The sequence below is a fragment of the Pseudoliparis swirei genome, chromosome 5, assembly GCF_029220125.1.
Source record: "Pseudoliparis swirei isolate HS2019 ecotype Mariana Trench chromosome 5, NWPU_hadal_v1, whole genome shotgun sequence".
In the NCBI taxonomy this organism is placed as follows: Eukaryota; Metazoa; Chordata; class Actinopteri; order Perciformes; family Liparidae; genus Pseudoliparis; species Pseudoliparis swirei.
Window position 1 is genome coordinate 7459420 of NC_079392.1, and position 26115 is coordinate 7485534.

The 26115-nt window shown below is 41.1% G+C and overlaps 4 protein-coding genes across 4 annotated transcripts; 1 reads left to right on the forward strand and 3 right to left on the reverse strand.

Moving 5' to 3' along the window:
- Positions 1–10360: 10360 nt before the first annotated feature.
- On the reverse strand, positions 10361–13217 carry LOC130194249 (protein Dr1-like). Its single transcript, XM_056415165.1, has 3 exons — positions 12641–13217; positions 12354–12517; positions 10361–11609 (listed from the first exon to the last, which is right to left on the reverse strand). The coding sequence occupies exons 1-3, from the start codon at positions 12858–12860 to the stop codon at positions 11463–11465; spliced, it is 531 nt and encodes a 176-aa protein (XP_056271140.1). The 5' UTR covers positions 12861–13217; the 3' UTR covers positions 10361–11462.
- Positions 13218–13929: 712 nt separating this feature from the next.
- LOC130194248 (protein AATF-like) lies at positions 13930–16396 on the reverse strand. The gene is given in 3 exon segments (XM_056415164.1): positions 13930–14935; positions 14938–14990; positions 14992–16396. Coding segments are annotated over 3 exon segments (1623 nt in total). The 5' UTR covers positions 16323–16396; the 3' UTR covers positions 13930–14696.
- A 276-nt stretch (positions 16397–16672) lies between these two features.
- On the forward strand, positions 16673–18732 carry LOC130194250 (protein mago nashi homolog). The gene is made up of 5 exons (XM_056415166.1): positions 16673–16850; positions 17209–17267; positions 17883–17993; positions 18343–18425; positions 18519–18732. Exons 1-5 carry the CDS (start codon positions 16760–16762, stop codon positions 18616–18618), a joined length of 444 nt encoding a protein of 147 aa, XP_056271141.1. The 5' UTR covers positions 16673–16759; the 3' UTR covers positions 18619–18732.
- A 1467-nt stretch (positions 18733–20199) lies between these two features.
- Positions 20200–24085, reverse strand: LOC130193585 (carnitine O-palmitoyltransferase 2, mitochondrial-like). Its single transcript, XM_056414135.1, has 5 exons — positions 23097–24085; positions 22734–22814; positions 22542–22648; positions 21137–22444; positions 20200–20975 (listed from the first exon to the last, which is right to left on the reverse strand). Exons 1-5 carry the CDS (start codon positions 23270–23272, stop codon positions 20647–20649), a joined length of 2001 nt encoding a protein of 666 aa, XP_056270110.1. The 5' UTR covers positions 23273–24085; the 3' UTR covers positions 20200–20646.
- Positions 24086–26115: the final 2030 nt, after the last annotated feature.

Genomic DNA, 26115 nt, shown 5'->3' on the forward strand with positions numbered 1-26115 from the left:
TAAAATCAAAAAAGTTAATTATATTTGTTATTAATGTACACTCAGCACCCCATCTTGACAGAAAAAAACTGAAATGTTGACATTTTTGCAAATTTATTAAAAAAGAAAAACTGAAATATCACATGGTCATAAGTATTCAGACCCTTTGCGGTGACATGACATGCAAAGTCCTTTAATGTTTGTGATATATCTTTTTTATGTTGTTGTTGGATTGCACCTTGTCGAACCGGTCTGGGAAGTCTGAATCTGGATATCTGAAAATCTGAGTTAGTTTCATTTCCTTCAGATGTGGCTGTAGGTTTTCAATCTGGGGAAACAAAAGTGAAGGAGAGGGAGATCACAACACACACAGATGCGTTCAAAGGATGGGAAGGTGCAACCATAAATATGTGATATCTTTTGTTTTTAATCTTTCAATCACGCAATCACGACATTTGATGAGTTGTGTTTCAGACGTATCGGTCGAAAGTCAAGAAGAAACGAAAGTTAAGGAGTGTTATTGTAGTCATTTACACGCAAATGCCCCGCCTCGTTGTGTTCGTGAACATTTAAAGCTGCAGTAGGGGTGAGATCCCCCTCGCGAGTCGCGACAACTGCGGTCAACTCAGCCGACACTCGGATCTCCGTGGTCAACTCAGCCGACACTTACATTTCTGTGCACCTATAGACTGATGTTGACGGTAAACGCATTCGATCGGGAGCGCGCGAGGGTTTTGATAAAGTTAGCGGAAGGATTCACGTGACACAACATCCGGTTTTGCAAAGTTAGCGTAGCGGAAAGAACTACATGAAACAACATCCGTTTTTCAAAATAAGATGTCGACAAATCATACACTAACATATACAAGTAAACAATTAACTAATTTCGAATCTTTATAGATCGTTTCTGAGATTTAGCTTAAATTATGCTAACATTAAAACTGTTTTACTGTACCAAGGAAGAGTCCCAATTGGGAGATATTTCAAAGTAAAAGTCCTAAATGTTTAAAGAAATCAGTCATTTCTTTAATGTTTGAAGTGCTTTATATATGTTTTTCCTCATAAGCCCCGGCATTGACTGATGCAGCTGTGTTCAGGACAATCTTGACTTCCATTATCCTGGGAATCAGACAAATCTACGGTCCCAATTGGGAGATATTTCAAATTAAAAGTCCTAAATGTTTAAAGAAATCGGTAATTTCTTTAATGTTTCAAGTGCTTTATATATGTTTTTCCTCATAAGCCCCGGCATTGACTGATGCAGCTGTGTTCAGGACAATCTTGACTTCCATTATCCTGGGAATCAGACAAATCTACGGTCCCAATTGGGAGATATTTCAAAGTAAAAGTCCTAAATGTTTACGAGTAATCGGTAATTTACTTAATGTTTGAGGTGCTTTATATATGTTTACCCGGAAAAATCTGGGAAATAATTTGAGAATTGTTAATAAAACATGATTTACCCTTCAACTTCCACTGATATGCATGCAAACTAATACATTGTTTCACACACACACACACACACAGACACACACACACACTGACAGAAACACATAGACACTCACTGTAGCGGCATTCCGTCATTGTTGTTTTCTTAATCCGCTAAAGAGCTGCAGACACAGTGAGTTTCCTCTCACGCGCATGACAGGAGACCGTTCATTTCCTTTTCTTTCGATTTTATTTTAAACAGCAAAAAACGCTGACAAAGTAAACAAAATAATAAACGTTCAAAACGATCTCATGGTCTTACGTTAAAAAAAACTATCTCTCATGTCTAATGCGGCTCTGTTCTTACACCTGCTGCCGTCATGACGTCATTAAATAGCCTGGCTCGAGCGTCAGTCATTAACATAAAGATCTTGTAATATATTCAACTTATAGTTCCTCCAAAATGAGCATAAATCTAAATATTAAATTATAAACAATTCTGAAACTTAAATATACTAAAAACACACTTTGTGGCTCTTATGGTGTGTTCACACCGGACGCGTCAAAATTTTGACGCGCGTCGAGATTACATGTTAAGTCAATGCAAAGCTGCGTCGAAGCTGCGTAGCTGCGTATTTTCCAGCGAGCAGCGCGTCAGACGCGTTTGAAGCAGCACGAACAGAGGGTTTGTCGCGGGGCGAACTCAGCGAACAGCGCGAACAGACGCAGCTCGTTGATGCGCGAGTTCAAATTTCCCAACTCTGGCAGCAAAGTCATAGTTGCGTCAGCCAATCAGCGTTGAGCAGCTCCGCTCGTCATCGTCCTGCCGGTCGAAAAAAATGGAGGAAAAGATTATTGTCGCTGTCTGTGGGCACCCCGAACTTTACGATACAACTCTTTATGCTTACCGAAACCGGAGCTATAAAGATAAAGCGTGGAACAAGGTCGGAGAAGCCGTGGGACTACCTGGTACGTTTCGAATGTATATTTGCTTTTATTCTCGCTATTTGTTGTACTTTACTATCAACCAACCGCCGCATATGTGTTTCATGGCAGAGGAGATCTGCCGCTGTAGGTGGAAAAGTCTCAGAGACACGTATCAAAGAGAGAAGAGAGAGAGAGCAGCGAGAAGCGCAGTGGGAGTGCAGCTCAGTCCACTAAAAAGTGGAAGTACGCTGCGGTCCTGTCGTTCCTCGACTCATTTATGACTCCGCCCCCGACGCGTCCGACGCGTCTGGTGTGAACACCCTTTTTTCGACGCGCGTCAAGACTGCTGCGTCAGACGCGTAGAGAATTTTTTCGACGCGTCCGGTGTGAACGCACCATTACACTCACATACGTACACACACACACACAGGCAGAGACACACACATACTCACACACACAGACACACACTCTCATACGCACACACTCTTACACACGCACACACACACAGACAGACACACACTCACACACATAATGACAGACACACACACACACAGACACACACTCTCACACACAGACACACACATACAGACACATACATACAAACACAGGCAGAATCTCACACATGCACACACACGCATACTCTGCAGACTGACCCTTGACCTCCCAATTGTCCCTCAGATATAACCCTACTGCTTTATATTTAATATATTATATTTACCTAAATATAATACTTTGAGGTCATGGGGGGAATCCCCTCTAAAACTTTCACAAAAGAAAATTGTCACCGTGCCAATAACCCTTGTACGATCCTTAAAACCAGTCTTTTAGTTAATTTTTCATACTTTCAATCAACTTAAAGATCTGGATTCTTTTCAGATTCAAAGAGGGGCCTCTGAATATGAATACCCTACAGTTTTGGATCGATAGCTCTGAGCTAAGGGCCCCAAAAACAGGTAATATCTCATGGAAATATTCATGGGTCTAGCAGAGGTCACCATTAACAAGACTGCAGTGTACCTCTTTTGAAGAAAGTTTCAGATTTTCTTCAAATAAAATCAAAATATTGCCATAATATTAATAATATTTGTTTCTCGCTAACTTTGAATTGAATTCATTCGAAATCTCCACAGTAATATCTCATGAGAATAATCATGGACCTAGCAGAGGTCACCCTTAACAAGACTGCAGTGTACCTTTTTTGAAGAAAGTTTCAGATTTGCTTTAAATAAAATCCAAATTTTGCAATAATATTAATCATATTTATTTCTCGCTAACTTTAAAGTGAATTTATTCAAATTCTCCACAGTAATATCTCATGAGAATAATCATGGACCTAGCTGAGGTCACCAATAACAAGACTGCAGTGTACCTTTTTTGAAGAAAGTTTCAGATTTGCTTTAAATAAAATCCAAATATTGTCATAATATTGATAATATTTATTTCTCGCTAACTTTAAAGTGAATTTATTCAAGATCTACACAGTAATATCTCATGAGAATAATCATGGACCTAGCTGAGGTCACCATTAACAAGACTGCAGTGTACCTCTTTTGAAGAAAGTTTCAGATTTGCTTAAAATAAAATCCAAATATTGCCATAATATTAATAATATTTGTTTCTCGCTAACTTTAAAGTGAATTTATTCAAAATCTCCACAGTAATATCTCATGAAAATATTCATGGGTCTAGCTGAGGTCACCAATAACAAGACTGCAGTGTACCTCTTTTGAAGAAAGTTTCAGATTTGCTTTAAATAAAATCCAAATTTTGCAATAATATTAATCATATTTATTTCTCGCTAACTTTAAAGTGAATTTATTCAAAATCTCCACAGTAATATCTCATGAACATATTCATGGGTCTAGCAGAGGTCACCCTTAACAAGACTGCAGTGTACCTTTTTTGAAGAAAGTTTCAGATTTGCTTTAAATAAAATCCAAATATTGCCATAATATTAATAATATTTGTTTCTCGCTAACTTTGAATTGAATTCATTCGAAATCTCCACAGTAATATCTCATGAGAATAATCATGGACCTAGCAGAGGTCACCCTTAACAAGACTGCAGTGTACCTTTTTTGAAGAAAGTTTCAGATTTGCTTTAAATAAAATCCAAATATTGCCATAATATTAATAATATTTATTTCTCGCTAACTTTAAAGTGAATTTATTCACAATCTACACAGTAATATCTCATGAAAATATTCATGGGTCTAGCTGAGGTCACCAATAACAAGACTGCAGTGTACCTCTTTTGAAGAAAGTTTCAGATTTGCTTTAAATAAAATCCAAATTTTGCAATAATATTAATCATATTTATTTCTCGCTAACTTTAAAGTGAATTTATTCAAAATCTCCACAGTAATATCTCATGAATATATTCATGGGTCTAGCAGAGGTCACCCTTAACAAGACTGCAGTGTACCTTTTTTGAAGAAAGTTTCAGATTTGCTTTAAATAAAATCCAAATATTGCCATAATATTAATAATATTTGTTTCTCGCTAACTTTGAATTGAATTCATTCGAAATCTCCACAGTAATATCTCATGAGAATAATCATGGACCTAGCAGAGGTCACCCTTAACAAGACTGCAGTGTACCTTTTTTGAAGAAAGTTTCAGATTTGCTTTAAATAAAATCCAAATTTTGCAATAATATTAATCATATTTATTTCTCACTAACTTTAAAGTGAATTTATTCAAAATCTACACAGTAATATCTCATGAAAATATTCATGGGTCTAGCAGAGGTCACCATTAACAAGACTGCAGTGTACCTCTTTTGAAGAAAGTTTCAGATTTGCTTTAAATAAAATCCAAATATTGCAATAATATTAATCATATTTATTTCTCGCTAACTTTAAAGTGAATTTATTCAAAATCTACACAGTAATATCTAATGAAAATAATCATGGACCTAGCTGAGGTCACCAATAACAAGACTGCAGTGTACCTCTTTTGAAGAAAGTTTCAGATTTGCTTTAAATAAAATCCAAATATTGTCATAATATTGATAATATTTATTTCTCGCTAACTTTAAAGTGAATTTATTCAAAATCTACACAGTAATATCTCATGAGAATAATCATGGACCTAGCTGAGGTCACCAATAACAAGACTGCAGTGTACCTCTTTTGAAGAAAGTTTCAGATTTGCTTTAAATAAAATCCAAATATTGCAATAATATTAATCATATTGATTTCTCGCTAACTTTAAAGTGAATTTATTATTCTCAGTAATATCTCATGAGAATAATCATGGACCTAGCAGAGGTCACCCTTAACAAGACTGCATTGTACCTTTTTTCAAGAAAGTTTCAGATTTGCTTAAAATAAAATCCAAATATTGCCATAATATTAATAATATTTGTTTCTCGCTAACTTTGAATTGAATTCATTCAAAATCTACACAGTAATATCTCATGAGAATAATCATGGGCCTAGCAGAGGTCACCATTAACAAGACCGCAGTGTAATTTTTATCAAGAAACTTACAGATTTGCTTCAAAGAAATATCAAATATTGGAAATATATTACTATTATTTTCTTTATGAAGTGCTTTCATTTAGAAATCAAACGTCAGGATGTCTTGATCATCTCTGGATGACACATTGAGGTACTCTACCATGAATCAGAAGTGAAAGTCTTTAGCTTTTATTTTGAAATTCTAAATCAGAATATCCCAATATTGGAATAATTACTTTCTTTCATTTAATGTGTTCATCATTAATACCATTCATGATTTTTCATCTCTTCATTTAGTTTAATCTATCACTATATCTGTATTTAAAGGCGTGTTTCGTCATATCACGTTCACCGGAAGTTCGCTCTTATTTTGAAGACAGCTTTCACACGCTCGTACCGTAATGTCTGGTATATACGTGTACTGAAAAAAATCGTGCGGGCTGGCTTGACTGTGTTTTTCGAAGTGGCGGCTGGCTTGACCGCAGTTGGAGGCAGCGCGCGCTCTGCGCTCCCATCAGTTAACGCTACTTAACAGATCGCTCTCTTGTCCCCCCGAAAGCAAAGCACCGCAACAACGAGCACAGTGCATTTCAATGTTAAATGTCAAATAAATCACTTTAATAGCGAAAGTAAAGGAGCAGATGTGTGTACAGTAAGTCCCGTTTCAACGGGCACAACAGAGCAACTCAGGGTCATGTGCATGCAGGTCACGTGACTGCGGAGGCCCCAGCGCTTCACATCGAACAAAATAAATGCACTTTGCAAATTTTACTTGAAAATTCTATAAAAACGTTCGAGGCGCCATCTTTTTTCTGTAATTTCCAAGTTAAACGTCGCCGTTTTGATGCCTTAAATCCAAAATCATAGGGGTTTCGATGCCCTTCACTAATTGTCAACACACTCCGCACATCTTCAGCAATTTTCAAGACAGTCTGCATCTCAAATATTTTTTTACACGACGAATCATCGACTGAGGGTCACTTTTCACAAAACATCGTTTCCCCCTCATTGCCAGACAACATTTTAAACCTTAAAACTCACTGATTTCTAAACTAAGAACACTTTTATGGATTTAAGGGGACACATTAATAATATAAATGCTGAATTAAATGTAAAATGGGTCTTACCGTCACAGTTATAGTCCAAATCAAAGCCCAGTCCGTTCAGCAGGGGCTCGTCCTCGGTTCTCGGTCGTCGGAGGGCCTCTTTCAGGGTCTCAGGGTCTCTCGTTGTCCGGATCTCGTGTCGTTCGGTTCGCCAACAAGTTTTGTATCCAGCAAAAAGTCTCAAGAAGTGCAAAAGTCTCAGTATCCTTCACAGGTTTGGGTTCACAGGAGAGTCCACGGGGGGGTTCAGCTCATGTCAAAGTCCAAAGTGCAAAGGGAAGAATCAGAACGTCCGCGGCCTTTTTATAGCCTCGGTCCGGTTTCCATGGCATTGACGTTAGTGCACGTGCGTGCCTGCGTGCGTGCGTGCGATTGAGCAATACAGAGAGATATTAATTATTTCCCCCATATTTTTCTAATATAGATTTGATTCATACGAGTTATTATTATCATTATTCTTATTAATATTATCAGTATATTATTTCTCAGTGATCTGTTGCTATTCAGTGCAGCTGTAATCGCTGTAAAGCCAAACATGATGCTAATTATATTTTATATTATTATCTTATTATTTAAAAGGGACCATAAGTTAAAACATAAATGTCACCATTTGATGCACTGTACCAGATTAGCTGCACAACATTTGCATATGTAGTCCCTTGACAGACCATAACAAACATAAAACAATAACAAACAGTACATTTACAGGATATGTGAACAACTTGACCTGCTGTTGGCATCAGAAGGAAAAGTCAGGGGATCCGTAAAGGATAATCCTCTGTGGATCATGAATGTCAAACAAAATATATCATTTAATATTTGCTTACGTATTTCAGTCTGGGGTGGACCGATTTAGCCTCTGTTTGTGAAATACAAATGTGATGCAAAAAAAGAAAAATAAACACTTTCATACTTTATTGCTTGTGGTATTTCCTCAGGATGAACAGTAAAAACCAACGTTATAATCTGTGTATAGACAGCATGTGATGATACATGGGCTGTTCAGGTGCCTCTAAATAGTTGACATGAATATGTTATGTATTAGCCACACAATATACTTGTATTCCCACACACGTCAACCATCCACATTATAAGAGTCTACATCCTTTTCCTTCTGCGTTTCCCATGGCTGGGTCTTTAAAGGTACACGTTCTATTCCAGCAGCTAGCCACATTCTTGTGATTACTTTCTTTATTTTGCCAGTGACTCACCAGGTACCTGCGAGTTATCAAGAAAACACCAAGAGGAAGACTGGCGCGTAACTCTGACTGTGTTATTTCCCTCCAGTCACCTTGACCCTCATCAGCAGACTTAACACACACTTGTTTTTGGCTGCAGCGTGCACGAGCTGCGCGGACACAGCGACCCGGTGACCGGTGCGCTGCTCAGACCCTCCAACCTGCAGGTCGTCCCACCTCACCGGTTGGGTTTCCATCAGCTGTGTTGACAGCTAGTCGAGTAAAACCACTAAAGTAAAAAACATAAGGTCTGAGTACCATAATGCATTCAATTAGTTAATCAATGTGTTTGTTCTATACATTACAAACGAAATAATATACTATGATATACATCACATATAATGATATTGTTAGAATTTGAGTGACAATAATTTATTCATCACACCATATTTTTAACTTTGCCAGCTCCAATGAAGTAGCAGATAATTGTCTATTTTAGCGCACACACACACACACACACACACACACACACACACACACTTCATCTTGCAGATGTCATGACCAGCGGTGGCACAATGTTGCCGCAGCCTCATTGGGTGCCGGGTCTGTGTGGACCAGTGGACCGCCACCAGGCACTGCCCCAGGTTCAGGGACGAGGGAAACAGCTTTACATCACAGGGATGTTATCGACAAATTAAAGGACACCATCCGGCATTGATTTTTTAATTTGAATAAATGGTCCAAGTGAAATAAATGTTATTTTACAGTTTATTATTTGAACATAACTTGCCCCACATTTCATTTAGTCATTTGTTTATTCTTGTAAATAACTAACACGTTGGTTGTAATAACACAAACAGCTCTGACTGACTGGTTGTTATAACACACATAGCTCTAAATATAGAAACATACCTCTAACCTGTTTGAAAACCCATTCATGCAGCACTCTTAAGCAAAAATGACGGCAGTCATATTCGTTTTTTTTTAATGTGCAAATTGAAAATCCAAACAGGTAGACGGAAACACACCCAGAGAGTGAACTGTACACACATCGCAGACCCCTAAAAAGATGAGACTACCCAAACGTGTGTGTGTCAGGGTAAAGTGTCTTAGTGTCTTGCCAGGATCATTTTGTGTTTGTTGTTGTAATACTCATATTGACCACAAGCACTTCGTGTGCACCATGTTTAAAATATTATGAAATAAAAGCATTCATGTTTTCTTCCAGTTGAGTATTTAATCTCTCTGCACACTTTAAACACATTCATATATTATCTGTTGGCAGATTAATTTTTGTCAAGAAATGTATTTACCCAGTCTGCCGTTCGGGAACTTTTAGTTAAAATTAGAATCTCAACTATACACAAAATAAATAAAGTGTGCCTGCTCACACACATCTGCCTCTCCCACACTCAAAGAAATGACTCATTGGATGAACTGTTGGCAGGTTTTCCATCCAATAATTATATGCAACTCCAACTCAAATTTAGCACATCAGTGCAATAAATTGTAATACATCTAAAATAAAATAACGATATTCATTAAATTAAATTAATTTGTCCAACTCAAAATATAAATTGGAAATTAAATATTCTATTCCATACCGCTTATCCTCATTAGGGTCACGGGGCGCTGGAGCTGACGTTGGTCACCTAGACAGGCCGCCAGTCCATCCAGGGCACAGAGACAGACAATGCACCTATGGGCAATTTAGAGGTCAATTAACCTGACTGCATGTCTTTGGACTGTGGGAGGAAGCCGGAGAACCCGGAGGGAACCCACGCTGCCACGGGGAGAACATGCAAACTCCACACAGAAGGACCACGGCGACCGGGAATTGAACCCATGGCCCTCTGGCTGTGAGGCGACAGTGCTAGCCACTACACCACCGTGCGGCCCTGAAAGCGTGTTCACTTCATGCAAACAACTGATTTTCAGCTGTCGCATGCGCAAAGGGGAGACCCCAATTAAACACATTTATTTTGAGTTGATATGCACATCATCTAACCTAAATAAATCTAATAAATGAAAGTATTCCTACATGTTGTGTTACACCCATTAAATATATCTATTTTTGTAATTGATTTATTTAAATGTATCAAACAATATTTAAATGTGTCCCCTCTAAGAAGGCCTTAACGGTTTTTTTGAGTGCAGGAGACACACACCATCTTTGAGCTAGTGCAGAGGGTGGGGGCGAGGGGGGGGGGGGCGACAGTCAAACATCTAGATACAGAACAATAAATGTCTAAGAAGACATAACCAAAAGACATAATAGTTGTCTCTAAAATATGATTCCTTTATTGCTGAAAGAATACAACTCCGTAGCATAGGCGAGCGAATGTGTATCACAACAGGTTACTTGTCTTTACGCTGAGGATTGGCCACAGTCACAATGCAAATGTTTGATACTGCACCCGAAGAGAGGGGGAATAACAAATTCAGCCTGGATATCAAAGCATCTTACAAATTCCAAGGTTAATAATCCTTAACATTTTTCAGACTGACCCGGAGTCAGCAGCAAGAATCACCTCAGCATTACACCTTTAAAAAAAAAAGAATAAGAAAAAAACCACCAACTTTGGGCTGTGAGTCTCCTCCATCTCTTCTATCTTTGGTTCTATGAGACTAAAATATTGAGTTTCTGAAACGTGTAGCTAATTAGCAATACTGCGGGTGGTTCATGAAAGAAAAATGCAACATTAAGCATCAGAAAGAGCTAAAAATCAACCAAAATGTCCATTTAATTCTCTACTTCACGAAAAAAGAAGAAGAAAGATTCCAATATTCACAACTCCTCTGATGAACACATGTATCAGGGAGGGGGGGGGGGGGGTAGAGATAACCCTTTCTGTTAAAGTGACCATCAAACCACAAGAAGGGAGAAATCGACTGCTCTGAAATTATTCTAAAGCACCGAACATGATCTAGTACAACGGATAACGTGACGAAGCGATCCGGTGCAGCGCCCGCGGCTCCGAACACTTGTTGCAACATCACCAAAATTCACTGACATATTCCGGGCAATGCCCTCAGCGTCCACAACACATCCAGAAATCTACAAATCACTCACAACAAAATATCAAGATTGAATTAAACAGAAGCATCTGGGGAGGAAAAGAGGGAGAGGCTCAGCGAAAACTCTGCAGCCTCTCGATCCAAATAATTTTCAGGTTCCGGTGCCTGAACGCGAGTGAGGCCGTCTTGAACACCGCGGTCATCTTTCTCTTCGGCGTCCAGTCCGATGTGCATTAGCCATGTTACACGGATGTAAGGCAGCGGTCAAACCCGCATCGCGTCTCTGCCAATGACCGCACCGAGGGAGTCGTGTGCCAGCGGGGTCCCAGGAGGGGGATCCTGGAGGAGCGGAGTCCTGGGAGTCACAGGTCATCCTCCTCGTCTTCGTCCTGAGAGGAGCTGGCCTGCTGGGCGGCGCTGGCGGACGCCGCTGCCATCTGTGCCTGCTGGGCGGCCTGCTGCATCTGGATCCACTCTTGCTGGGCGAGCTCCGCCTGCTGCTGCCGCGCCTGCAGGGAGACAGACGAAACCAAAACAGAGACGTGATGCGAGGGAAGGCGAACTAAAGAGCATATTAGGTGATATCTGGCGTGATATTGGAGCAGAGAAACTCAACTATGACTGTTCTTGACGCAAAGATATTAACCCTTGTGTTGCCTTCGGGTCAATTTGACCCGAATCAATATTACACCCTCCCCCCGCCTTAGGATTAATTTGATCCCATTCAATGTTTAATGTCGGTGTTCTTTCGGTAGTCAACAAACAAACATAAAGTGCCTCACACTTAAACTTGGAAAACAATATTAATTCTAATAATTTTCTGGAGGTTTTAATTGCTGGCGTCAAATTGAACCCAAAGGGTAAAATAGGTTAGTAAATATAAAGGTAACAGGAGGGTTAAATATTTAATCGGGTCAAAATGACCCGAAGGCAACAGGAGGGTTAAGACATGAGAAGACTGATCACAGTAAGGTTTTTTTTAAATCCATTTCTGAGGGTGAAATATAAATAGGGCATTATATGCCTTAGATTAGACTGATATATTGATGACCAAAGAACTGCTGCAAGTTCATTAGATGGATGTCACAATAGATTTGTAATGTGCAGATATAAAAAAAACCATAACAAATCACATTTGTTTTGAACGCACTATCTCTTGTCACATTTATGGTTGTGTTGCGTTTATATCGCAGCAAGATTCAAGGACTTCTTAATAGCAGCAACATAATTGCAGGTGAGTTTTCAGATCATACCTTGGCAAACAATTCCTGCTGCTGCCTGAGGAGCTCTTCCTCTGGGATCCCCAGGTTCTCCAGTCTAGAGCTGGCCTTCCTCCTCTTCAGAGCCACCGTTTTACACTCCATGAGGACGTCTTTTACCTCCGTGATGTACGAGGCGAAACCCAGGCTCTCAAGAGCTGCGGCGGACAAAGAGGCGAAAGCGACATCATTAGCTTCAGGGGTTTCCCATTCTTAGCCAAGGAGAGGCTGCGCCCCCCACACACACACACACACACACACACCCCCACACACCGACTCACCGTTGATGATGTGTTCAGGAGAGATGGTCTTCTTGTCGGACTTGTTGCATATTTCGTTGGCTTCGGAGGAGATGAGGTGGATGAACTCCGTGCAGCAGTTGACCACGAGCTCCCTGGCGTCGTTGGCCACTCGCACGTTCGGGAGAGTCTCTTTAATCATCTTGTTGATGGCTGCTCTGGGGATGGTGAGGTCGTCGTCGTTTGCAGAGGAAGAAGCCATCGTGGCAGGCAAAAAAACAACAACAAAAACAGACCAGGAGATGAACGCTCCGGCTCCTTGCCGGGTAAGGAAACGGTAATGGACGATGACGAGCCGTTGTCAGTTAATAGAGTCCACTGCCCGGGTCAAGGCAACAACAACATCGAGTTAAATGGCGTTGAGAAAGAAAGAAGAAAAAAAACGGCAGAAGGTCTGAGAACCATAATGCATTCAATTAGTTAACCAATGTGTTTGTTCTATACATTACAAACGAAATAATAGACTATACTATGATATACATTACATATAATGCATAGTCAGTTTCCACAGAAAATGCTGATAGTTAGAATTTGAGTGACAATAATTTATTCATCACTTTTAACTTTGCCAGCTCCAATTAATGAAGTAGCAGATAATTCTGTCTATTTTAGCACACACACACACACACACACACACTACTTTGATTAAACTATATTAGAAACTGTGTTGGATTAAACAATGCAACGACTAATTGAAAAGTTGCTGCGTACATACATGAATATGAATTAAACTGCCTGTAGTCACTACTGTTGGAAACATATTGGTTAATTATTTATTCTACTAATATTCTTATAACGTTACCCTGCTCTGTTTACTGTAAATAAGAATATCTATAATTTTATAATATTTAATAATTGAAGGTCACTCAGACATTTCTTAAAAAGTTTCATACACCATGTGTGTACGCAGATTAAAACACATATGGTGTATGTTAATTAATGCACTATGGACACAGTGTCAATACATTTTTCTGCCATGTGGCAAGTTTAAAAACTCTAAAACAATGACCAGTTTTAAACGCATGATGTAAAGTTTTCTTTTCCATTCAGGCAAAGGGAGGTAGTGGTAAAAGTACTGTTACTTTATAGAAATAGTGCAAGTCATCGCCAATAGAATTATTTGAGTGAGAGTAACAGTATCAATACTTTTGTGAATAACTTCATCAAGTCAGTGGCACCCTTCTGGGTGGTTCCCACCTCTTTTATTGGTAAAGTACAAACATATATATTTATGCAAGCGTGGCAAAGGACAAGTCAAAATGTCTACGATGGAAAAGGCCAATGCAGTAACTTTATTGAATCAATATTTAAATTTGACTTCTCGTTAGCCAACATAAATGCACAGAAACATCTCATTGTTTCACCACCAGTTTTATTTCTGTGTGGCAAAGTAACATTTAGAACTTTATGTTGAGAATAAAAAGCAATTTTTTTTAAATGGAAAGATTTCATTCAAATATGTTGACCAGGCACCTTTTTGGTCACATTATTCCACAACGATGCATTGGAAAAAAAGAGCTGCCGACAACTGGAATGTGTTTTATTTGTTTATGTGTTGTGAAACATCTCACAATTTTAGAAAATTATTTTGCTTTTTTGGAAATTTGTTTATCTGAAAAATGCAGTTTTAGGATGCAAATACGGTATCATTCTCTGTACGCACAAAGCTGTGAAGCGTGTTGATTTATTGTACGCCAACTGGAAAAACAGTAAATTACAAGTATACAGTTTCTATGTTGTATGGATTTGTGGCACAGAATATACATTAGGACAGTTCACTATTTATAAAAAGGAAAAAAAGAGGTATAAATTGTAGATATTTTACTTGATTCATAGGAAACTTGGTGACAGAGGAAACATTGATACATTCTTATATTTCTTCAAATCTACTGAACTCATCATGCATTCACACACAGAGCAGGCCCGGGTCTCTGTCCCGTGGACAATTGCTGCTCAGCATCAGCTGAAGTTTGTGAAAAAAAGGCACTGCTTCGTTTTACATCCTGGCACTTCGGTATGTGCTCCTCACTTGGACACATCACTCCCTGGCTGCGGCGTTCTGACCAAAGAGGCCACGGTACACCTCGCTGCGAGCCTCGTCACTCACCGAGCTGTGGTCGACAGGAGCCATGAAATTGACCAGCTTGCTGTGGATGTGGAATCGGACCTTGCGCCCCTTGCTGGCTTTGGTGTCGACCTTCTTCTTGATCTTGCTGCGCAGCTTCTGGATGGCCAGCCACTGCCTGCCCATGGCGACCTGGTCATTGGGGTCCGCCCGCTCGTCCTGCGCTCAATCAGCTCTCTGAGCAGCTGGTGGTAGAAATCGTCGCCCGAATATGTTCTCGTCCAGATCATTTAGATGCGTGTTGGCCTTCAGGTGTCGCTCCAGCTCCTCTCCGCCTTCGGGCACGGTTTCCGGCGCGAGAGTAGCGCCCTCCTTCTTCCCCAGGACCCTGTATTCGGAGCGCCGGGTCTGGGTGCGCCGCACCAGCCTCTCTTTGTCCATCAGCACCTGCTCCACCTGGGTCAATATGTTCCGGTCGAACGCCCCGAAACCCTTGCTGCCTTTTCCCATAATCAGTCTGGTTTTGTCGTGCCACTTTTGCAGCGTGGCGTCGCGGTAAGGCTGGAAAGCGGCAAAGCGCTTGGCCATGAAGTCCGGATACTCGGCCATCTCCAGCTTCCGTTTGGGCGCCCCACCGGCCCGTGCGGGCACCTCTTCGTCCTCCATCTCGTCACTGTTTATCTCCTCATCCTCATCCTGAGCTTCGGCCTCCCCCAGAGCGATGGCTCGTGTGTCTGCATTCTGGTACAGCAGCTGATCGTGCAGCGCCAGCAGGGATCTCTGAAGGGCTTTCAGAGCTTTGTGGGTGTTCTTAAGCTCCCCCGCAAGTTCAGCTCCACCCCTCCTCTTGAACTCGGGGAAGGTCGGCGTCTGTGGAAGCTGGTTGGCATTCACCAGCACTTTCTGGATTTTGATTCGACCCTCGAGCAGATGGTCCCACAGGGCCAGCTGTTGCTTCACAGCCTTCCCTTTCTCAACCTCCTCGTCTACTTTTACTTGAGAAAATGTGCGGACCCCTTCCTCATCCACGCTGTCTTCGTTGTCGTCGTCTTCGCTCTCCTCCTCCCCATCATCATCATCATCATCTTCTTCACTCACACCAAGGTCATCCATACCATCTGTTAGTTTGTGGAAGTCCACTCCCTGAGGAAGGATCATGTCTCCACCCTTTGGCTTGGACGTCAGTTTAGCATCACTGCCCACCAACACCTCATCTTCTAAATTATGTTCTTCTTCTTCTTCATCATCATCATCGCCCTCATCCCCCAAAGTTTCTTCTTCTAGCGCTTCTACGCTGTCGTCCGCCTCCTCCCCCTCATCATCATCCTCCTCCTCCTCCTCCTCACCAGATGCCTCAATATCTATCAGCAGCTGTTTACGAGAGACTGTCTTCCCCACATACCGTATGTCCGTTTCTGAGAGCAGGGATGTGTTGTGCTTCCGCAGGGCACTGAGGCCGACCGCATCTTCATCCTCGTCCTCATTGAATCTTTCTACCACTTTGGCTTTGGTCGTCTCGTCGTGGTCATCCTCCGGATCAGCAAATTTAGGCAAAGGATTCAACAAATCCTCAAGATCGAGAGAAAAAGAGCCTGCCATGGCTACAAATTGATGACAACCACCACACGTGTCCGGGTCGTTTCTTGGTGAAGAAAGTTATGACGTCAGTAATGTGCGACGAGGACCCATGGTGATTTTTGGTTTTAATCCCTGAGTAGTGTCTTCTCGATGCAGAACCTCTCCTTAAAGAGGGAAATTGGGTTAAAAAAGTGAACTGAATAATGCAACAACAAAAAATAATAATTATAACTAACATTTTGAAGAAGGGGGTCGAATGGGGGAACTGTATATATATTAATTTTATAGATAGTAGGTATGTGTATAGTATCTAGGAACCTCCTGAAAGACAGCTCACGGGGCAAAACAGCCTGAGCTCTTCTACGCATGCGTACGTGAGTGGCGAGGTACAAGGCTTCTTGCTATTTGAGTTTTGTTCCGCGGACTTTTCTAGGGAGAGTACTTTCTGGAGAGTCAAGATGTCAACAAGTGACTTCTATTTGAGATATTATGTCGGGCACAAAGGAAAGTTTGGACACGAGTTTCTGGAATTTGAATTCAGACCCGACGGTAAGTAAAGTTTGGCGGTAAACGGTCATGCGAATGCGTTAGCTGCAGCTAAGCTAACGTCGGCACCCGGTAATAACTAGGCCGCAGCGCACTCTAGACGAACTGCGAGAGTCCAAACGGACCATCTTTGTTTCATCTGCATTGTATAACTTGAATGAAAATAGTTATTGTTCAGACTGAAGTAATGCCGCAAGACATATTTATCACAAACGCAGTGTTATTTGTATATAATATCTCCGCTGAGCGTTTGAGCGCCATGTGGCCAGGAGGAATGTTAACAAACTTGATTTTTGTTTTGTTTAAAGTGTTGCATTGTTTCACTTATTGTATACCGTAAAGTAAACTTTTTTTCTTGCAGGTAAACTGAGATACGCCAACAACAGCAACTACAAGAATGACGTGATGATCAGGAAAGAGGTATGTTGGTGTTTGTAAACAAGCTACCTGTAAACCGAATCATTTGCGGTCCATGCTCTTTGGACTTCTTTCGTTGTCGTACATTGACACCGTGTAACGGCGCCGTCAACATAACAACCACGTCTTTGACTGAATTATAAGATTACAAAGTGCTTTCGTGCAGCATGATCTGTAACTTAAGGGGGCGTTGTGGTCATTCATTAAGGGGCTTGACAATGATTGTCAGCAAAGCAGAGGTATAACATTTCAGATTTTAATATGAAGACAGTAAGTAAGTAAGTAGCTTTTATTGTCAATTTCTTCACATGTTAGACATACAAAGGAATCGATAGGACGTTTCCCACTCTCCCACGGTGAAACATATAAAAGTGCACAGGCACAACAGATAAGACAAGACATTTCCTAATACTAAGTAAACATAAAGATAAAGATTCACGTACAGTTGTTATAAATACTATATATATATAAATACTATATATCAGTATACTGAAATATAAATACTATATATCAGTATCAGACGTATGTGTAATATCTTCTTGAATCATATGTGTTCTTAAATGTATGGCCCGGCTCCACGCATTGACAACCTTCTGTCCATCTTTGCTCTGTGTACAGGCCTATGTACACAAAAGTGTGATGGAGGAGCTGAAGAGGATCATTGACGACAGTGAGATCACCAAGGAAGACGATGCTCTGTGGCCGCCTCCTGACAGAGTCGGCAGACAGGTTTGTGACTTAATTCATCACCAGTGACCTGATTTATTTGTGCAAGTTTACCCATCTTCTCTCCACTTCTGTATTTCGGTGTCCTGTTTAACCATGCGGTCAGATTTTCTGACCTCCAATAAAAACGTTTTTTTGTCATGACCTGATATTTATTTGAAATAGTTTCACAACAAGGACATGCAGAGGACGCCACCTTTTGATATTTAATCAATCGATCAAATGTTTTTTTTCAACATAGTCCGACACGTCACTGTCACTGTTGTAAATCAACTCTGGAATGATGGATTTGACCAACAATGTAATTTAAGCCGTAGAAATCACCTGCAATGCTTTGTCCTCATTTTCACAGGAACTGGAGATCGTCATTGGGGACGAGCACATTTCATTCACAACGTCCAAAATTGGCTCTTTGATCGACGTCAACCAGTCAAAGTGAGTAATTCGTCCAGTACTGGGCAAAGTAGACACGGTATATTTTTGTCAGTGACAAAATGACTTAACTTTTGAAATTGCTCTGTGTTCCAGGGACCCTGAAGGTCTTCGCGTGTTCTATTACCTGGTGCAAGATCTGAAATGTCTTGTATTCAGTCTCATCGGCCTACACTTCAAGATCAAGCCTATCTAAATGAGGATTGTGCTTGTTTTAATTGATTTAGATAATGTTTCTGTTGTACTACTGCATTTGTACGCTTGCTTTGAGTGGAACTTTTTTATTTTAAATAAAGGGTGAGAAATGTTATACTTGTCTTATCTACTCGTGATATTTCATTGCAAGTGTCCTTTGCTGATATATATTTATAGTGTATCGAGTAAAATATCAATTATAAATGGAAAGATTGTTTTTACCACACATATATGAATGGAACAATAGAGCAAATGGGATTTAAATGAGTTTTTATTTCCTTAATATATCCAAATGCATCAATAAGGCTCTAAATGACCATGATAACAATTTGAACTGAAGTTATTACAAAGGCAAATGGCAACTATTATCAGCACTCTGAACCGTATTGTCTTTCACTGTATAATGTTACTCTAAAACAAAAAAGAAACTATTATACCCACTGACCAGCCAATTAGGCACACCTGTTCAAATGTTTAACAAATGGCTAATCAGCCGATCACATGGCAGAAACTCTCTGCATTTAGGCCACTACATGTGGTAAAGAGGACTTGCTGAAGTACAAACCAAGCATCAGAATGGGGAAGAAAGGTGAAGGAAGTGACTGATTGTTGGTGCCAGGTGGGCTGGTCCGGGCACAACACGTCGAACCATGAAGCAGACGGGCTCCAGCAGCAGAAGACCACACAAACGACATGAACACATGCATCCTTCCTGCCTTGTATCAACGGTTCAGGCTGGGGGTGGTGTTATGGTGTGGGATATTTTCTTGGCACACTTTGGACCCCTTAGTATCAATTGAGCATTGTTTAAATGCCACGGCCTACCTGAGTATTGATACGGACCATGTCCCTCCCTTTTTGAGCACTTGTCCTTGACCTCTGGAAAATGTCTCGGTCATAAAAAGATGGGACGGGGAATTCATGTGGACTTAGGAAAAGACCTCTGGGGAGAATCCGACGAGATACTTCTAACTTGTGTTTCCGACAGTGTTGTCTCGATAAACAACCCAGTTCAAAGTCTTACTTTATTACCTGAAAATGCAGCAAAGGAGTGCTGACTAAAAAACAATGATGACATTAAATAATCTGATCTAATAATGTGCAGGTAGCAGCTGTTTGCACTTGTTAACATCAAGTCCTAATTAAAGCAGATCAATTGGATGTCACATACAGGTTTGTGTGTATATATATCATAATATATATCACTGTACTTTACATACAAACATTTGTGGTGCTTCACCCAATACAATATATAAAGGATGTTGTACATACTTGTCTTAAAATATATGAAAGCTACACATTCTTGTCACATTGATTGAATGAACACTTACAGTTACAGCACTGTAACCAAACCTTTGAAAGGAGATGAAGCTGAGCCAAAGGTCAGAGGTCAAATGTGTTGAGTGCATTTCTTTTCTCATCAGCGAATGTACTACTCGTCTAAGCTACTTGTAATAGTTCATTACAAGTGTTCTTTGCTTGTATCAAAATGATGATTGAACCTTTGATAATGTTATAGTATATTATTGTGCATAGAAAAATCTCTTTAACTGAATAGTATTCATCAAACATTTAAGAAATATTAGAACTATGTTATATTTTTATTTCCAACCACATCAATGAGAGATCTTTACAGTGACAATCATCAATTGCGCTGTTAAATTAACATTTTAAATAAGACACAGAAGCTGATTTTATACTCTAATCTGCATTGCAGAGCAGTTTATCTGCTGCATAAATTAAATAATATCACCGGCACTCTGAATCTTGTGACTTGTCACTGTATCATGAAACCCTAAAACAAAAACACAGCTAACCATCACAATCATGCTGAAGTACACTGCTGACTTAGACTGAAGTCTTGCAAAGCCATTTTTACCGTATGTGATTTTTTAATGATACAATATCTCTGATGGCTTGTGTCTACAGCTTGAAGTTTAAAGAACCTCTTAAAATAACACATTTAAAGTCTCAATCACCACTATTTCATGAAAGCAATTTTATGCAATTAATGCTAAACATTTGTTTCTTAGCCGAGTGTCTTTCCTTCCAGGACAGTGAAAATGTCCTCCAGGGACTTGTGGACACACTGCAGGAACTCATGGACGTTTCGAGTCGGGTAGCTGGACCCAGTGTAGCGGATCCAGTCGTCATGGACACCGTAGCCAACGCCGAAGCCGTCAGGCACCACCGGGGCGAAGCCACCGAGATTCACAGCTGGACTGGTGAGGGTGCTCGTGGACAGGATGTTGTGGTTGATGGCAGCGTAGGCTGGGTCTGTGTAGAGGCTGTGCAGAGGCTCGCTCTTTGAGTTGGCCAGGTATCGCAGGGCAAACAGGTGACGGTCAAAACCTTGTCCTGGTGAGAGAAATAAAAGAAGTGGTTCGTACAGAAGACCAGTTGTCTGAAAGAGATCATTACAGATTATTTTGTATTCAGTCATCAGAATATATTAGGTCTAGACATACATCTCTGCTAATGAATGACCTAAGAACCCTTCATTACTGTGTAATACACACCCATAGCTGCTTCTTTGGTGAGCTGCCCATGGTATTTAGAGCATTCACTCAGCATGGCCTGCAGTTGCTCCACACGGTGTCGTCCTGGCTGGAGAACAAAGGCCCGTGCACATCGCTGTGTGTGGATGGTGGCCGGCCGGATGGTTTCTGTGCGGCCATGCCTGAACGCTGCAGTGCTACAGGACTCGTATGTGGCGACCGTCTGTCCATACTGCCTCAGGAAACCCATTTGAAGAGCCAGCTGGGCTACAGCATCTGGACTCAACTTGCTCTTCTTTAACAGTGCCTTGCCACCTTTCTTGAACTCCATGGCATCGATGGTGAGTGTCGACACGAGTGAGTCAAAGTTCTCCTTGGCTTTTTTGATGCCGTTCTCCAGCTCGCTGTCCAGGTTGAACTGCAGTCTGCGCACAGCAGAGGCTGAATCCACCGCGGCAGCAGCAGCTGAGCCCGGGTGTACCAGCGGCCGCTCTGTTGTGTCTTTAAAGATCTCATTTTGAACTCGAAGTACAGCTACGCCGTCGCCCCAGGAGTGCTCAAAATTGATGGCAGCCTGTCCGTCTTGGGTCAGAATGAAAGTGAAGGACTTGTCAAACCACCGGTTGCATCCGTCGCCGTGCAGCATGTTGTGGGAGATGTGGATGTGGTCCCTCATGCTTTCATCATCCAGGCTGAGACAGAACAGGGCGCTGTCAACACTCCGTAAATCTTCTGCATTTCCAGCCGCTATCAGCTTGTCCCTCAGCCCGGCCCACACATCCCTGTTCTCACTGGTCAGGACCCCGAGAGGAAAGAGGGCCGCTGGCGTTGGGTCGGACAAAATGTACTTCAAGTGGGACTGGATCTCTGCAGGCGTCACGAAATTCCCATCCCTGTCTACAATGTCAAACACATACATGTTGCCTTTCCTCATCACGAGGAGATGTTTCGCTTTCTCGTCGGTGAAGAGCTCATCTCTCCCCTTCTTGGGGATGCGAGTTGAGTTGAAGAGGCGAAAGTACTGAGACATGTCCAGGGGGTAAGCATTCACCATGTAAGCTCCATACCAAGACAGTGAAGACGGGACCCAGCGGATGAACCGTTTGAAGCCGTCCGTGTCGCTCTTTGCCGGGTTGAGGTGGAAAACCTCAGGCTCGAGTAATCCAGCTCGCAGTGTTTTCATGAAGCGCACCGCTGAACACACCATGTTGGTCGCCCGCACAAGCTGGTCATTGTACTCTGTCTTCGGGTCAGGATTGAAGGACATGAAGGGGTTGGAGTTCAACACCACAGAGTCGCGAGCCGACAGATACATGTCAAACCACGGTCCTGAGAGGAAATAAATGATATAAAAAATGTAGTTAGTGATTGTATGCATTTGAGATGCTCAATGTTGGAGTGGTAGGTGTCAGAATGACAGACTCACCTGAGATGTAGCTTGTGTGCTTATTGCTTTTGTCCTGAGCTACCAGGTCCTCGTGCAGCTGTTTCCCCACACCGTTCTGGAAATCCTGTGCAATTTTCTCTGTTGTTCTGAGGATTCACAGTTTAGATAGTTGCATGTAAGATTCATGTGGTTAGTCTTAAAAAGGTTGACTTTCCTCTCTGCAAATCTTACTTGAACTGGTCATCATCCAACAGAGGCCTCTGGGAAGCTAGATACCTCCTGACAGTATCATCAAGCTTTGGTATGGGAAGTCTAAACATAAAAAAACAAAAACGAGTGACCAAATGTAGCCTCTTCAGTCCAGTGAGTATGAGATGTCTGTAGATGTCATGCCGCGGCCCCCTAGTGGTCATTGACCTCAAATCAAGGGTGCACTTTCACCTACATTGAGCATTAACATGGAACACGTTGCTACATTCACCAGCCGTTTCCAGGATAGTTTACATTTAAACTAGACTCAAGATATGTTGGATGAAATGTTAACGTTAGAATAATGTGAAAAATGCGTCTGACAAATGTGACGTGTTCTCTTACCTGGGTAAACTCTCCTGGTGATGCATCGACGGCACGACACTTTGGCTCCAATACTCTGTTGAAGACAACTTGTTGTTGCTGTAGTGCCGCTTATGGAGGCCCAGAGCAGCAGTTCTTAAATTAATCCCGGACTTCCTCAGAGAGGCAACACATTGCATTGGAATCGGACTGGCCATGGTGCTATAAGCAGACTTAATGCCTAACTACTGGGTTATTGACGATTAAACGTAAAGCACACCGGCTAAAGCTAACGGGCATGAGAAAAAACTAAAGAAACATCCACGTCACAACTCACTCAGTCAACATTAGCAACTAGCATTAGCTGACAAGTATATTTAAATGTTAAATAAGAGCAAACATAAACGAATACGAACTGAATAGACAACCGGAAGTCTAACTGGCCAAACACGTCACGTGATTTCTTCTTCTACGCCTACCTACCCGGCATGGTGTTGTAACATATGACGCATGCGCAGTGTAGCTCAAAGACGTGTCCTGATTATGCTCTGGTTACACTCCAGGAAGTTCGTCTTGCTTTGTGCCAAATTTTATAAAGTGGCCAAACAGTGAGTTTTAAACTTGAGAGTTGCACTATCGCCATTTCCAGAGTTATTCTTCTTCCTCTAAAGTCCTTGTCAATGGGCCTCATAATGCAGAAGATCAGGGTATTTCTTTCACAATTAATTGGATTCAACAATATAAAATCCAATAATTAAGATTTACATAGTGCATACCTGCAAACTTGTCACCTTTCGGCGAAATTCGACGTTTTGAAATCGAAATAGGTCATCCACGTGAAAACTGTAGATCCGAAGAGTTTTTGTTTTGGGGTGGGGGCCGGGGGGGTAAATTGGACGGCTGGCGTTTATGAGATTGAAGAGAGACGAGGAGAACATGCGAAGTGGTGATCTTCGCAATAAAACATCTTTGATGGGACACGTCGAAGGAACAGACTCATGGAACAGAGTCATGGAACGGAAACAGGTTCATGGAACAGAATCATCGAACAAGCTCATGGAACAGAATCATCGAACAGAATTATGGAACAGGCTCATGGAACAGAATCATCGAACATAATTATGGAACAGGCTCAAAGCTCAGCAGAGCACACAAGTAAAAAAAAAAAAAAAAAAAGTTGGTTCATGAATGACTAACCATATTATATATAATGTCAAGTTGTTATTACTATTATTAGGGCCCGATCACTGAATTATTCAGAGGACCTGTTTTTCTTTAAATGTTTGTTATTATTATTTAGATTTGCGGTCAGAACAATCAAAAGACCGTAGTTAGAAACGCTTTGAGGTGTCATCAAACAACGTGGTGTGGAGACGAAAAAAAAAAAAACACCTGCAACCCCCCCCCCGTTGTCACCTTTTGCACCCCTCATGAGCTTGCAGGTATGATAGTGGCAAATAGGGCTTTAAATATAGAAAAAGCTAATGAGTATAAGTAACGCAGAGGTCAAGTGTCTAATTTGGAGTGTGTGTGTGTGTGTGTGGGGGGGGGGGGGGTCAACCGACCGTGTGTATAATCACCCCTCAGATGGGGAGTCATTTACAGTGGAAGGCAGTTCCCTTTTCCATAGCACTATTTCATCCACATGCATGAAAAGTGTATTTTTGATAATGATTATATAACTCCTTGAGTTCAGGTAGTTACCAAATATGTTCAATGCAAATTACATTGCATGTAAGAACAAACATACAGTATGATATTTAAAAAGCACATTCACCAGTTAAAATCTTAAAATGTGCAAGATTCTTGATGCTGTGCAGAAAGAAGATTCAAACTTCAGCTGGTGGCTCACTTGTTGTGAACCATCCATTTCTAATATATTACTTTGTGCTCTTGTGGCCAGCAGAGTGCAGTGTTTTCCTAATTTGCCAAATAAGATCACTTAACTGTATTCTCAGCTAAACACCCCCCACACACACACACGCACACGGTGAGAGAGTTGGGTGCACAATTAGTTAGATTGTTTGTGTTGTCGGGCCTCTATTCATGCAGTGCCATTTAGCCTTTGTAGACAACACATCAGCACATTACATTGTCCTAATCTGGCTGTCTGATTGGATCTTATCCAGCAGTTATCTACCTGCATATGCTTACCTTATCAGTCTGTATCATTTAGAATGATTCCACAGAACATTGTGGGAACACACTTGTAAATAATACGTTTATGTATCGATTATTTTAACATTTTTGTGATGAGACATTTTTTGGACAGCAGCATTGCTTTTGCTCAATTTAAACCATGGAAGCCCAGATAGCTGTCCAAAACCTGATGTTACAGCACTCTCTAAAGGGCACCCAACTCAATAATACCCCCCCCCCCCCCTCTACATGTTTAACCGTTCAGAACAGTGCTAGGAGCTAGAACTGCATAATATAGCTCATATAAGGTGCATAGAAATATTGGTTGTTTAATTTTCACAAAAATGCTTACTCAGATTCACTAATGAAATGAGCACAGACATGTCATCAGTACCTCCTGCCTCTAGGAACTAACAGTCTGCAAGTGTTAACTCCTTTAATACAACTGTTGAATGTACAGGTAGGCTATGTTCTATAGACTCTTAAAAACGTACTTCAGTTGTGTAATCCACCATGTCGACATCAACATTGTCTGTTACATTATGGGGTTATGCCGTTACAGTGCTTAAGGTCAGGATTGATTTGAACTGCATCAACTTGTGTTTTCTTTAACAATTGGGCATATACAATCTCCTACAGAAACTGCAACATACATTCAAACTAACATAGGGGCAGACAGAGAATAAAAAATATACAGAAAAAAGCACAACATAAAATAAATGTGAGTCCCCTTTTATGCAAAAACGGATTGTACAACAACAATCACAGGCAATGCATGCTGTTACTGTTCTTATGGTCTTTTTTGTTGGAACAGCACTGAACTGGATCAACTAAAACACATTTAAGCACTGTGGCGTTTTGTTTTTCTGGTTATGGACCCCAGCCTCATTGATTTTCTTTTAAACAGCCAGAGATTAATATA

What these genes read in the sequence shown, in the direction of transcription:
- LOC130193585 (XM_056414135.1), bottom strand. Translation starts at nt 23,272, where the DNA reads ATGGCCAGTCCGATTCCAATGCAATGTGTTGCCTCTCTGAGGAAGTCC. An exon ending in CACCAGGAGAGTTTACCCAG is followed by an intron (nt 22,815 to 23,096) that starts GTAAGAGAACAC and finishes TTTTATGTTTAG; the next exon opens with ACTTCCCATACCAAAGCTTG. An exon ending in GCACACAAGCTACATCTCAG is followed by an intron (nt 22,445 to 22,541) that starts GTGAGTCTGTCA and finishes ATTTCCTCTCAG; the next exon opens with GACCGTGGTTTGACATGTAT.
- LOC130194250 (XM_056415166.1), top strand. Translation starts at nt 16,760, where the DNA reads ATGTCAACAAGTGACTTCTATTTGAGATATTATGTCGGGCACAAAGGA. An exon ending in ATTTGAATTCAGACCCGACG is followed by an intron (nt 16,851 to 17,208) that starts GTAAGTAAAGTT and finishes TTTTTCTTGCAG; the next exon opens with GTAAACTGAGATACGCCAAC. An exon ending in ATCGACGTCAACCAGTCAAA is followed by an intron (nt 18,426 to 18,518) that starts GTGAGTAATTCG and finishes TCTGTGTTCCAG; the next exon opens with GGACCCTGAAGGTCTTCGCG.
- LOC130194249 (XM_056415165.1), bottom strand. Translation starts at nt 12,860, where the DNA reads ATGGCTTCTTCCTCTGCAAACGACGACGACCTCACCATCCCCAGAGCA. An exon ending in TCCTGAACACATCATCAACG is followed by an intron (nt 12,518 to 12,640) that starts GTGAGTCGGTGT and finishes TGTCCGCCGCAG; the next exon opens with CTCTTGAGAGCCTGGGTTTC. An exon ending in AGCAGGAATTGTTTGCCAAG is followed by an intron (nt 11,610 to 12,353) that starts GTATGATCTGAA and finishes GTCTCCCTGCAG; the next exon opens with GCGCGGCAGCAGCAGGCGGA.